This window comes from Amblyomma mixtum, chromosome 7, assembly GCF_055824585.1.
Source record: "Amblyomma mixtum isolate Tamu chromosome 7, ASM5582458v1, whole genome shotgun sequence".
In the NCBI taxonomy this organism is placed as follows: domain Eukaryota; kingdom Metazoa; phylum Arthropoda; class Arachnida; order Ixodida; family Ixodidae; genus Amblyomma; species Amblyomma mixtum.
Window position 1 is genome coordinate 16,508,039 of NC_143018.1, and position 11,834 is coordinate 16,519,872.

General features: G+C 48.0%; 1 protein-coding gene across 1 annotated transcript; it reads right to left on the minus strand.

The window, feature by feature from the left end:
* Positions 1-1,174: 1,174 nt before the first annotated feature.
* On the minus strand, positions 1,175-11,331 carry LOC149335108 (uncharacterized). Its single transcript, XM_089553876.1, has 4 exons — positions 11,026-11,331; positions 5,790-6,431; positions 2,127-2,192; positions 1,175-1,231 (listed from the first exon to the last, which is right to left on the minus strand). The coding sequence occupies exons 1-4, from the start codon at positions 11,329-11,331 to the stop codon at positions 1,175-1,177; spliced, it is 1,071 nt and encodes a 356-aa protein (XP_089410002.1).
* Between the last annotated feature and the right edge of the window lie 503 nt (positions 11,332-11,834).

Consider the following 11,834-nt stretch of genomic DNA (forward strand, 5'->3'; position numbering starts at 1 on the left):
TTGGAAGTTTTTGTTGACCCGCTTATCTGGTTCTCATTCAGTGTCCTAAGCGTTTCCATGATTGTCTGCAAGAGGGCGTCGTGGTGGGTGACGCCGTTTAACTTGGTCCTCCGTCGCTGGCAGCTGATTCTGGTACGGTTCCAGCAGGAGTGCCTTCAATTCTTCTGCGCGACATTGGCGTCGCCTTCTCGATAGACCCGCTGTCGCATAATTCCGGACGGCTGGTTGTGGAAACGGCAGACGGGATGCCACGACAAGCTGTCGTGTAGTGCGTCACGAAGCCCGTATGCTGGACGGTGGCGCCACAGCGGTGACACTCAACTGCGTGGAAGGTGCACTCAAGCTCGTAGTGCCAGAGGACACTTGGCATGGAGCCCGTGAAGCGGCAGCCATGGTCTTGGTTCCAGCAGTAAACCTCGAAAAGAATAGAAAAGGCGAGGTTCAAATATAAAATCCCTGAACACTGCAGCTAAAGGTGATTTCTAGCTGAAGCCACCAGAAACGAAGACCAGCACCCTGTAGAAGGAGATAATCGCAGAAAGACTAGTGAACCACAGGCCTTAATGTGCAAGGAAATAACGGATGTGAAAACACCACATGCCCTCCCCACTTTAAGCCTGCTACTTGCATTCTATGTACTCTTTATAACAGAGATTGTTTTATATGTCATTTCTATTTACTGCGAACACGACATGAAGACCTAAAGACGTATTCGGTAATCATTGCGCAATGACATTATCGGGCTTTTTTACAAGCGCCTAAGGTGCCGTAATGTATCAGCGAATGACATACGCAAGTCACAACAGCGCGGCTTTATGTAGGTGAGGGAATGCGATATTGTGAATTGATTTGCTTCAAGTACACCTCCAGAACTCCGGGCAGGAGCCAACGTACGGATTACCCCTTGCAGAGGGTTACGCGCTGCTGTGACTGTAGTTCATGTTTTTAATCGTCGTAATTCTGGATTTGTCAACTTCCTCGGCATACACGCAGGTACCACCAAATCTGGCGACGTTGCCGATTCGCAGCCATATTTCTGAGCTTCAACCTCTGATAGATCATGACACGATTTTTTCAGCAACGGTTGCTGAAGGTTGTGTTACTTGATGATAAACCACGCCACATTATTCCTACGAGAAACGTAAGCTGTGACTGTGCCCAAGATAGGTGAGCATCAAAGAACAAGGTAAACCACTTTACGAAGGCAGACCTTGTTCACGTTGCGCTCAACCTAGAGCGCAATGTAAACATGAAAAACCATTTTTCTAGAACTGAACTTCTACTCACGTTCTTGTGCGAGGGTTTGGTAATTTGATTTCCCATTGTTTCATTTTGTGGGAGCGGAAATGTGGCCTTCCGCTGCACCTCACTAAGTATCACTATTTCTGAGTTAATTACTGGGAACGCAACCGCTAGCACACACACAAAAAAAACAAACCCTCATTACTGTTGACCGCGCAGGGATACAACAGTTATAGCGCTGAAGGATAGCAGTAATTTATCCGCCAAAGATAATATCAACCGAAAAAGAACCAAAATCGGGCTCGAAACTAAACACCGAAAAAGACCTGACGATGTTTTAAAACAGTAGAAACAGAAAAGTCTTGCCCAAGTACTTTTCATTGTCTTTCTATGGCTCACTGTCGCGCACACTTTAGATACCCCGAATTTGCACAAGAAACAACATAGCTGAATGAATCGATCAATAGATGAATCCCACAGGACATTACGCGCACCACTATGCTGAACCAAGGGCTATTGCCACAAAGCGCACCGGAGTAGCAGTTGTTAAGCGAATAAAACGTGCGCGCAGACTTTCACAGTGGACCTGTTCGCCAACATTGCGGCCGCTATAACGTGGGGTCGAGTCACCAATATGCCGCAACAGCGCTGCTTACCAAAGCTCGAACCTCGACCAGTGCCTAATTAATCGACGTGAAAGCCGAAAAATTAAAAAAAGGCTTCGTATATATTCTACGTTACGGCTGCAGGCATCGTACACATTAGGGTAAAAGAATTTACGCTGCGCACAAACACGGCTTCACACTCATGCTCGTATGAATACATGCTTCGCAAATGAAACGTTTAATCATAAGGAAAAAAATGATTAGGCGCCGCACACTCACCTTCAGCTTCTGGACTTCATTCGGCGGCAAAGGAATGTTCGGGCACACGTTTTCGTCGAAGCGTTCCTGGTCCATAGGACAGACACCACCGACGCCATCTTGGACACTGCCCTTCTTGCAGGTTTCGCAAAGGGAGTGGCAGCAAGGTAGTAGCACGGTGCTTTCGGGAATCAGACCGCACAAGGAGCACGCGTAAGGATGCAATGTTTGCTTGGTTGATCGGGTTAGCCTCCATTTGACGCCGATGAAATCTCCGGCACTCACCCGCAGCAGCGTTCCTGTTTTGGCGTCCGACATGGTGCAGTGCATGGCAGAGTGAAGGGTTGGGTATCGGTAACTGCCCGCGTGGTCGCTGTCACTGTTGCAAGGTCCCACAGTGTAAAGCGTTGACAGCCAAAAAGCAAAAAAAGAACACACCAAAATTTCACGAGGCAGTCAGACAGCGAAATCTTGATGCGAAAGACGGAACACTCGCGTGTGCAGCGTGTTATCAGTGACGTTGATTTCGCTCAGCTAATCCAGAATCACGGCTTTCTTCAGTAGAAGGAGTCAACGCCCAGTGGCAGGAAAGCGATAACCTTTCCGTTTTCATTGCAATATCTAATCCATAAATGAAACTTTAAACGAGCTTAGTGCATGTGTACATTTATGGCAACAGTGTTTCCATTTAGAAGAACATTCTTGCGGGCTAGCTGATTCATTTTCGACAAAGAGGGAAACAGAAACAATGGTGCGCCTATGGTGTCGTATTCGTTTCGTCACCTCCTGTCCTCTTTCTTTCTGGCAGTTCCTAGCATTCCTCTCTGCAATATGATCTTACTGCTGTAATGGAGACCTGGATAAAGTAAGGTGAGTTCCCCTTCATACCTGGCTACACTAGGGTACCATTGCCAAAAGATAGCGTCCCTCCAGGTTGCTGCGCCACTCTTATTTAAAGCAGCGTAAGTCATAAAGAGCTCAGTGATTCCGCACCAAAATTCTTACGCACTTAATTATTGATCTGAAAGGCAAGACGGTCACGGTTAAATAATTTTGTTCGAATCCTTCCTGATTAAAAACATCATTATCAATGCATCTGGTGGATTAGCTTATCAGTCAAGAACAATGACGTTTTGTCTAGCCTTGATATGAACGCCTGCGTCGATGCTGGTAAGATGAACACTACAGACCATTGTTGTAGTTTTCTGTTCTTACCACGATCAAGACGGCTCATAACTAGACGGCTAAATTCTGATAACTTTTCCAATATTATATATTGGGTGATATTTACTTGAAAATATGGACTGTGAAAGTTTGTATGATGACGTCGTTGATACAGATTTTTCAGTTTCGTCGGCACTATTGTGCAAGTGGCGCTGATGAACACTCTCAAGGTTAGGTTACTTGTAAACATAAATACCCCCGAAAGCAGAAGGTTTGACAGCCGTCGCCGTAGCTCAAAGGTAGAGCACCGGACGCGTAATTCGGAGGTCGTGGGTTCGGATCCTACCGGCGGCATGTGATTGTTTTTTCTTCTGCTTTTATCAATTAGCTTTAAGCGATAGTATATTCAGTAATATTCTAAATTGATCAACACCACAAAATAAATAAATTAATAAAAAAAATCTCCTGCACCCCTTGGTTTCAGTGGCTGTTGGCTTCTGCTAAAAAACAGTAAAGTAAGTTGAAAATGAGGGCAGCACAGGAGGCAATTTGGCATGGCAGGAATTGCCTTCATCGTCGTGCTTTTAAAGCGTGGTTTCTTTGTATGGTAGTAAATTGTGGCGTTTATCGTCCCGGAGAGACTCATTGGCTTTGAAAGTCGCCGTAGCAGTGGCTCCGGATACATTTAGACCCCCCTGGGATTAATTACGTGCGCAGACATCGCTCAGAAAACAGGCGCTTTTTTAGTTCATCTCCATCGACGTACAGTCGATGCGTGCTCGATGGAGCCCGTGACCAGTGAACAGCAAAGCGCCGAACCCCCTCAGCCACAACGGAGCGCTCTCAGGCGTTCCGCGAGTTTCTTTTCCTGGTCCTCGCGAATAAGGCTCCTCACCGCAGCCACAATTAGCGTGAAAAAACAATTGTATTATCTCAAGCTGTATTAATATCTTCTTGTTGGCTAGTTGTAACTCATCCAGAAAAATAAGCAGCCCTAAAAAAGAGCGACGAAGAAACAGAAGATAGGAGCAGCGCTGACAATGACGTCTGCTTTATTGCAGCAAACAGACCGGAATCTGTACAAGGTAAGAACATCACTTGACGAAACGCGGGAACGCAAAATCCGACCGCGCATCCACCAACAGTATGGAAAATGACGTGGTCAAAGGAAACCACGTGATACGTACGCGCACATGCCAGTATATCAGAGACACAAGAAGCCGAGGCCGAACCGCCACAGTCGGGATGCATTTGCTCAAGAAATATATCGAAAGCAGAGTCAAACGCTCGTAGCAAAAGCAGTGTCAGGACTAAAACATAACCTTAAACACACACTAAAACACAAGAGCAAAAACCATCATCAAGAGGAAAAAAGATGCAGTCACATTGGTCAGAATAATAAAATAAACGGGCACAATTTATAAAAGCATACACAAAAGGCTATTTCCTTCTATGATAGCGTAATTCAAGGCGAGCTGATGCACCGGTAACCAGCCTTGGAAGAGAGAACGCCTTCAAAGCCTCGAAATACTCGAAATACAAAAGAGAAATATCATAAAGGCGGAGAGAACACAACACTAGAAAGCCGCTGGGCACACCAACACACTGATGAAGAGAAAGAACAGAAGCGATATTTTACAGTGAAATGAAAACTCGTGAATAAGTCCTCAAGCCGTAATGATAGACCATAATTACGATTTATTTGTACATTAAACAATAAAAAGACGCTAGCCGGTGAAATGACTCGCGCGCTCTCTGTCTCTAGTAGTTCTTGCAGAATACTTTGCCTTTATTTGCTTTTCTTCCAGCATGCAGCGATGGCTGAAGATATTTAGGGGCAGGACCCTTGATACATTCGTCACCAGCTGACCCTCGCACGTGACAAATTCGTAAGTTACGGAAACATGCACAATCACGCGTAAATAACTCTATAATCCCGACGTAACACAAATATTTGTAAACATATACGGTTCCAAGTTGTTCAAGGCGTCGATAGTGGATATAGTGCTAACGAGGTCATAGGTGTTAAGTGTCCACCACGAAGACATCGAAGCTGATCTCGGTCTCACTGGTGAAGCCATTCGATTCGAGGTGTGACCAACTGCGGAAGAACTCTTGCTGCCATCCCTCAGCAAGCAGCTCTGAAACGTCTATCTCTTCCAAGAAACAAACACTCTTACTTCTTTCTTTGTTCCAGATTTTCACGCCCTCAACATGTGACGCCAAACGAGAAGTATCGAGGGTACCTTCAAAGCTAAAACGGAGGTCCAAGAATTCAACACACGCCCCCACAGCGACTCTGAGGTAAACGTCTTTCCAGTGCCACTTGTTCACTGTCAGGACCGTTTTAAACTCAGGAGTCTGGGTGTAAAGGCCGCGAGCATTTTTAACTTTCAAGGAGTAAAGGACGCGCCTATTCTCTCCACGACTTCTCTCAAAAGAGTAGACATGTAAGACTTCGTCGATATCGGTACTGCAAGAATGAGGAACGTCTTGCCACCAAGCAACAGGCCGCCTCACATGCTGGACAGCTGTCGGGTACCCGTCTTCGAGGTAAGCGAGTGATTGGCCGGTCAACACTTCCAGTCTTCGCAGGATGTGCCTCTTCTCCAAGCTCCACTCCAAAGGTGCTTCGCCCTCTGCGCGCTCTTCTTCGTTAGATCCGACACTCAGTTGAGGGGTGAGGTCTTCGGGCTGCGACTGTGCCTGTTCCCTCACTGCCACTGAAGGTCCTTCGGCAGGTTGTGTGCGCCCGTAGTTCAAACTACCATTCGTACTTCTGAGTGTTTCCACGATTTCCCGCATGAGGACAGCGTGGTTTGCCATGTCCTCTGAGAGTCGGTTAACCTGGCTCTCCATTGCGGGCAGCTGGTTCTGGAACGGTTCCCTAAGGAGCGCCTTGAATTCCTCCAGAGTGGCGATGACATCATTTGTTCGAAAGACGCGGTCGCCTCTTGAGTCCGGACTGTCGGTTGTGGAAACAGCGCGGGCGGCGTCGCTGCATCCGTTCACGTAGTGCGTCGCTAAGGCCACATGCGCAACACTGTTGCCACAGCGCGGGCACTCGACTGCATGGAAGGCGCATTCGTCCTCGTAGTGTCGGAGCACACTTGGCAGGGAACCCACGTACTGGCAGCCATGGACGTCGTTCCAGCAATAAACCTGGAGGTGAAACAAAGGCAGGGTGAAACAAAAGCACGCCTCAAAACTACTACTACAAAAAAAATGCGGTTACTAGACCAGACCACCAAAAACGTAAGAAAAAATTGGGTGGTGGTTGGACGTAGTTATACGGAGTTGGCGTGCGAAAACACAAGTTCAATCTTGAATTGGACGTCACAATTACTCAGCCTTTAAAAAATAAATTTATTTACTAATTATCTTTATTTTTTTGTAACGCTTGTTATAAGCTAGTGCTTTAAGTGCAGGGAAGAAGCGTTCTGCGATTTTTATTTAGCCTTGTCGCCGCCGCGGTGGCTCAGTGGTTATGGTGCTCGGCTGCTGACCGAAAAGACGCGGGTTCGATCCCGGCGGCGGCGGTTGAATTTCTTTGGAGGAGAAATTCTAGAGACCCGTGTACTGTGCGATGTCAGTGCGCGTTAAAGAACCCCAGGTGGTCGAAATTTCCGGAGCCCTCCACTACGGCGTCTCTCATAGCCTTAGTCGCTTTGGGACGTTAAACCCCATAAACCAAACTATTTAGCCTTGGCACTTGCAGATTACTTGTTACTGGCTGTGCTGAGACAGCGTTGTGACATGGTGAGTGAGGGTTATAAATATGTCCATTTTCATCGAGTACACAGCTGGTAGTGTACACTTGAGTTGCTTTTTTCTTTCTTGTGTTGTCGTCGCGTTGCGCCGCAGTATTTTCAGACAAACAGTACTCTCCGTTTCCCTGCCATAAAAAGTAAGATGGGCTCTCCCTGTCTTAAATATCTACTCTCAATTATTTGTAGTTTCACTCCTGCGCACGCTACGATAAGCGCCACTGATGCGATCATTTTTAGCCAACACTTCGCATTACACCGTGCCGCTTCCGCCTAATTGCATCTGCTTCCTCCGATGTCACAAATTGATTTTTTTTTCACTTAATTTAGAAAACCTTTCGGCAACCATTTGAATTAATGAAAACAGCTCAATTATTTTTGAGGACAGCGCACGGCGACGACTGCTGCCGGCTGCCTAGCTTCCGCGTAAGCTCTGAAGACAGAGCTACATCGGCACTTCTCCACTATTGTACGCGCATCCTGCTATGTAAGCAATCGTCGGTTCGAGGTTACTGTAGCCAGAACTACGCTCGACGGCCATTTGCATACGCCAAGGCTTGTGAAATCGTTCTTCGCAATCGCCGAAATTGCACGCACATATTCTATGTACTCGCTATCGGGCCCTTCACAGTACGCCGGCAGTACGCCGCCGACTGATATTTAAGAATCTGGCAAAAGTTAATCGCCGATTACTGTTAAAGTGTGAAGATATGAAACGCAGCGGCTCGTTTCGCTTTTTGTAGCGTAAGCTACACTACGCGGGATGGAAGGAGCTTCGCGTGCCCTCTGCGCCGACCATACCGCGCAGACGCGGCAGCCGCGTGACGTCACGAGAGGCGCAACGTCTCCCTCGCCGCCGCCGCCGCCGCCGCCGGTGCGCGCGCTCCTCTCCGACGCTCCGCCGGTCGACGCTTTCCAGAAGCGTGACGTCATCGTATCAGCAGACGCGCTGGAGCTGCGTGCGCCCGCCACTGTGTTTACGACTGCCGCTGTGCCCGCTACTGCGCATGCGCGGTAAGGGCGCACCTTGAGTTTATAACGGGCGGGGCATATGGTTGATGCAATGGGCTCTTCATGGAAGTTGAAGAGTGTCGAGCCGCTGCCAGTCGGCGGAGAAGACTGGAAAACCTCAGTTCCTAAGACCCCGAGGTTGTCGCTTGGCAGTTAGCCGCTCACATTACGTATATTGTGAAATAGCACAGCTAAGCCACTGCCATTTTTTTTTCTACAGGCATAAGGTAGGCACCAGCGCAGTTTCTTAGGCCGTTGCCTCACCGGGAGTGATGCCTTCGCTCGGCCGCGAGCCTAGCGACGGCGACAAGCGACGAGCAGCGCCTTCGCGCTGTGTTTTGCCCGTGTCGCTTGCCTCGCCGTTTGTTTCCATGCGCCGGCACCCGATGAAAGCACATCTTCGCTGGTGCTCGTACGTCTCGTGTGTAACCTTGGCTAGCATGTGGTCGTGGTTACCGATTAAGTTTTAAAATATTTAACTGTACAGAATGTCATGCCAACTAGTCCCTCATCGCACGCTCTTGGGTCGCGTTACGCACACCTTTTACAGCGTTACGGGGTAGTTGGTCATGCTGACGTCGTCGTCGGACCAGTGTGACAGACCAGTGCGTCAGCGTCAGCATCTATCTGCGTACCGAACAGCCCACCGAGGTTAGATCGGCGTCGCATCTGCCTGGCGGGACCGGACCCTTGCTATCCCGACGGAAATCTACGTTACTGTTGTCGATATTGCGACACGAGTCACTCATATGAGGGTTTGGTTTGGTTTATTGGGGTTTAACGTCCCAAAGCGACTCAAGCTTTGAGGGACGCCGTAGTAAACGGCTCCGGAAATTTCGACCACCTGGGGTTCTTTAACGTGCCCTGACATCGCACAGCAACGACTGCTATTTCGATCGCACACGCAAGTAGGACCTCGTTGCGCGCATTGCAAGAACGACAGCAGACGACACTGCTCTGTGTACGCCCTTGTGACGGCACGCGAGTATTCAGTATGGCGGTCACTGCCGGTGAGAGGAGTTTCCCGGTATCAATTTCGGTCGCTTTTTTTTCGGGGGGGGGGGGGGGGGGGGATATATACAGCGTGTCCAGGACACTCAAATTTTGCAAATTGAAAACCTTTCTCAGCTTGTACGTAGAGCTTACTGTAGCGCACTAATCGGTAGTGCTACATAGGGCTAGAAACCGCTTACAGTCAATTGCATCACAGGCTCTTGTATTATTTACTGAAAAGTATAAAAACATTAGTCTGAAGAACAACCATGTCATGGCTCTTTTAGGGTTGAATAAACGACCATGATGAACTGAAGTTAACGCTAGTTATGAAGCAAGATAAAACCTTCCAATTTGAACGTAGAGCTTACCGTTATAAGCACCAATCAGTAGTGCCGCATGTGGCTAGAAACAGATTACAGTCGAGTTCGGTATGCAGCACGTTGGATGTACACCTAGAAATGCGAATTTGCCTTTTAAAGGAGGGGGGGGGGGAGGGGGATATAAATTGCGCACTACGCAGCATTATATGTTTTCGTTATTACTCAGGATAGCACAAAAAGTTCTAGCACAAAAAGTTCTAGCACAAAAAGTTCTAGCACAAAAAGTGATAGCACAAAACGTGCAACTGTTTTATCTACCGGATGCAGGCAATCAAGTAAACAGTTTTTGTTCTTCAGTCAGAATTGATGCCTACTGTCTGTACACCGCGTGCGAACTGTGGACCGAAAATTGCAGTAAATTAATGAACCGAGGCACATATGGACTGCACTAGACGTCACGTTTGCAATGATGCTGAAGCATGCTGAGCTTCAAACACTGAAGCCTGCAGCGATAAACGAACCAGGTAAGCGCGCTGCCTTTCACTGTAGTCCTATTCGCTAGATGGCGGCTCGAATAACGTGGGTGCAAAGCCACCCACTTGTAGGAACACTGCTACAACCCAAAGCTTGGAGGCAACCGAGTTGCAATGAAAAGAAAAAAAAAGCCGATGCTGAGACGGCGATAGAATATCGAGTGTAAAAACACGTAACATAGGAAGCCGGTTCGAATCCCTGCCACGAGCTAGTCTAACTTGTAAGTTTATGCTGCACGAAACACGAAATCGTATGCCACGACCCTGAACATTCTGCGGCAAACGGTTGAGCTGCAATGTTCATATGAAGATTCGTAAAGACGTGGAATTGGGGATACATAAGTCACCGGTTCGAATCTTGCCGCGAGCCATGCTCTAAATTACCTAGTAAATTTACGCTGGACGAAAAGCTGAATTGTGTGACACCATTCGGAACATTCTGCGACAAACTGTTGGCCCACAAATTTTACACGAATGTCGGGACTAAGTGGCCCGACTTTGGCGCCTGCCAGACACGGATATACATATACGGGATCGACACGACGAACTTTCTAGAGGCCCGTGTACTGTGCGATGTCAGTGCACGTTAAAGAACCCCAGCTGGTCGAAATTTCCAGAGCCCTCCACTACGGCGTCTATCATAGACTAAGTCGCTTTGGGACGTTAAACCCCATAAACCGAACCAAACAATGAACTTTCAAGTTGCCGTGCTCGAGCCTTAAGCTGCCGCCTGTTATTTTATTCCATGATGTAAGCACCTCAGCAACCATGGTAACCAATGGATTATGACTTGCGTGATAACTTACAACGCATAACGCTGATACCCGGAACCAGAGAAGTAGAGCTTAACGCTCTAATACAATGTCGCTGTTATGCAGGCCGCCATCACGAATTCTATCCGTGGAATCAGCATAACTCGGAGGCTCGAAGCACGACCAGAAGAGCTAACGCTCTGAAATTAATAAGATAGTGTTTCTTATGCATCTTGCGTTATGGTTACAAGCTCCGTGCATATAACAGTAAAAGAATGTAGGCATCCGCACGCCAACGCTTCTCTGCTGTCACGACAGCTTTGGTAAATGAACAGTTAAATTATAAGTAAACAGCCAATCAGGTACTGCGCACTTACTTGAAGACTGCCGATTTTCTTCTCGGGGAAAGGAATCTTCGTGCACTCTTCATAGTCGAAGGCTTCCCGGTCCAGAGGACAAAGGCCTCCGGCGTCACCTTGGCAGATGCCGGTCTTGCAGGTCATGCAAAGCGCGTGCGTGCAAGGCAGCAGCAGTGTGCTTCTGGAAACCACCCCACAGAGGGAACACGCGTAGCGATGAATGGTGTCCTCTACAAACCGGGTCTGCCTCCATTTGACACCGCCAACGCCTCCAGCGCTCAGCCGCAGCAGCCTTCCGTTTGCTGGGTCGGGCACAGTACACATCGAGCCGAACAGTTGGTGGCGCCGGTAGTGAAGGCCGCGACAGGCAAACGCAGTCGCTATCGCCGCAAAGAGAATCGAATTCGATGGCAGACGCGGTGTGCTCTCTGCAGGGTGCTGGCGAAGACTAAAGCGCTCACACAGCCCTGCCATTATTTCTTTCCCTTCAGGATGAATGGATGGATAAGGCTGAACCAATGGGGCGGCGACAAACTCCACCTAGCCATGACTCGCGAAATTTCGCTCTTGTCTTGGTTTTAGCCACCAGTCAGGTAGCTTTCTCTTTGTTATTTCTACTCGCTTGAATTCCATTTTTCCTTCACTGTCCTTAAATCCTAATGCTTTGTTGGTGAAGCCCTTTACAGAAAAGCCTCCAGATGATTTCCCGAGCCCTTCACTACGACGTCCCTCATTGCTGGAGTCGCTTTGGAACGTTAAAGCCCCATAAACCCCGAAACAATTTTTTAATGTTTTTTTGAGATAAAAATGAACATTAACATTAAATC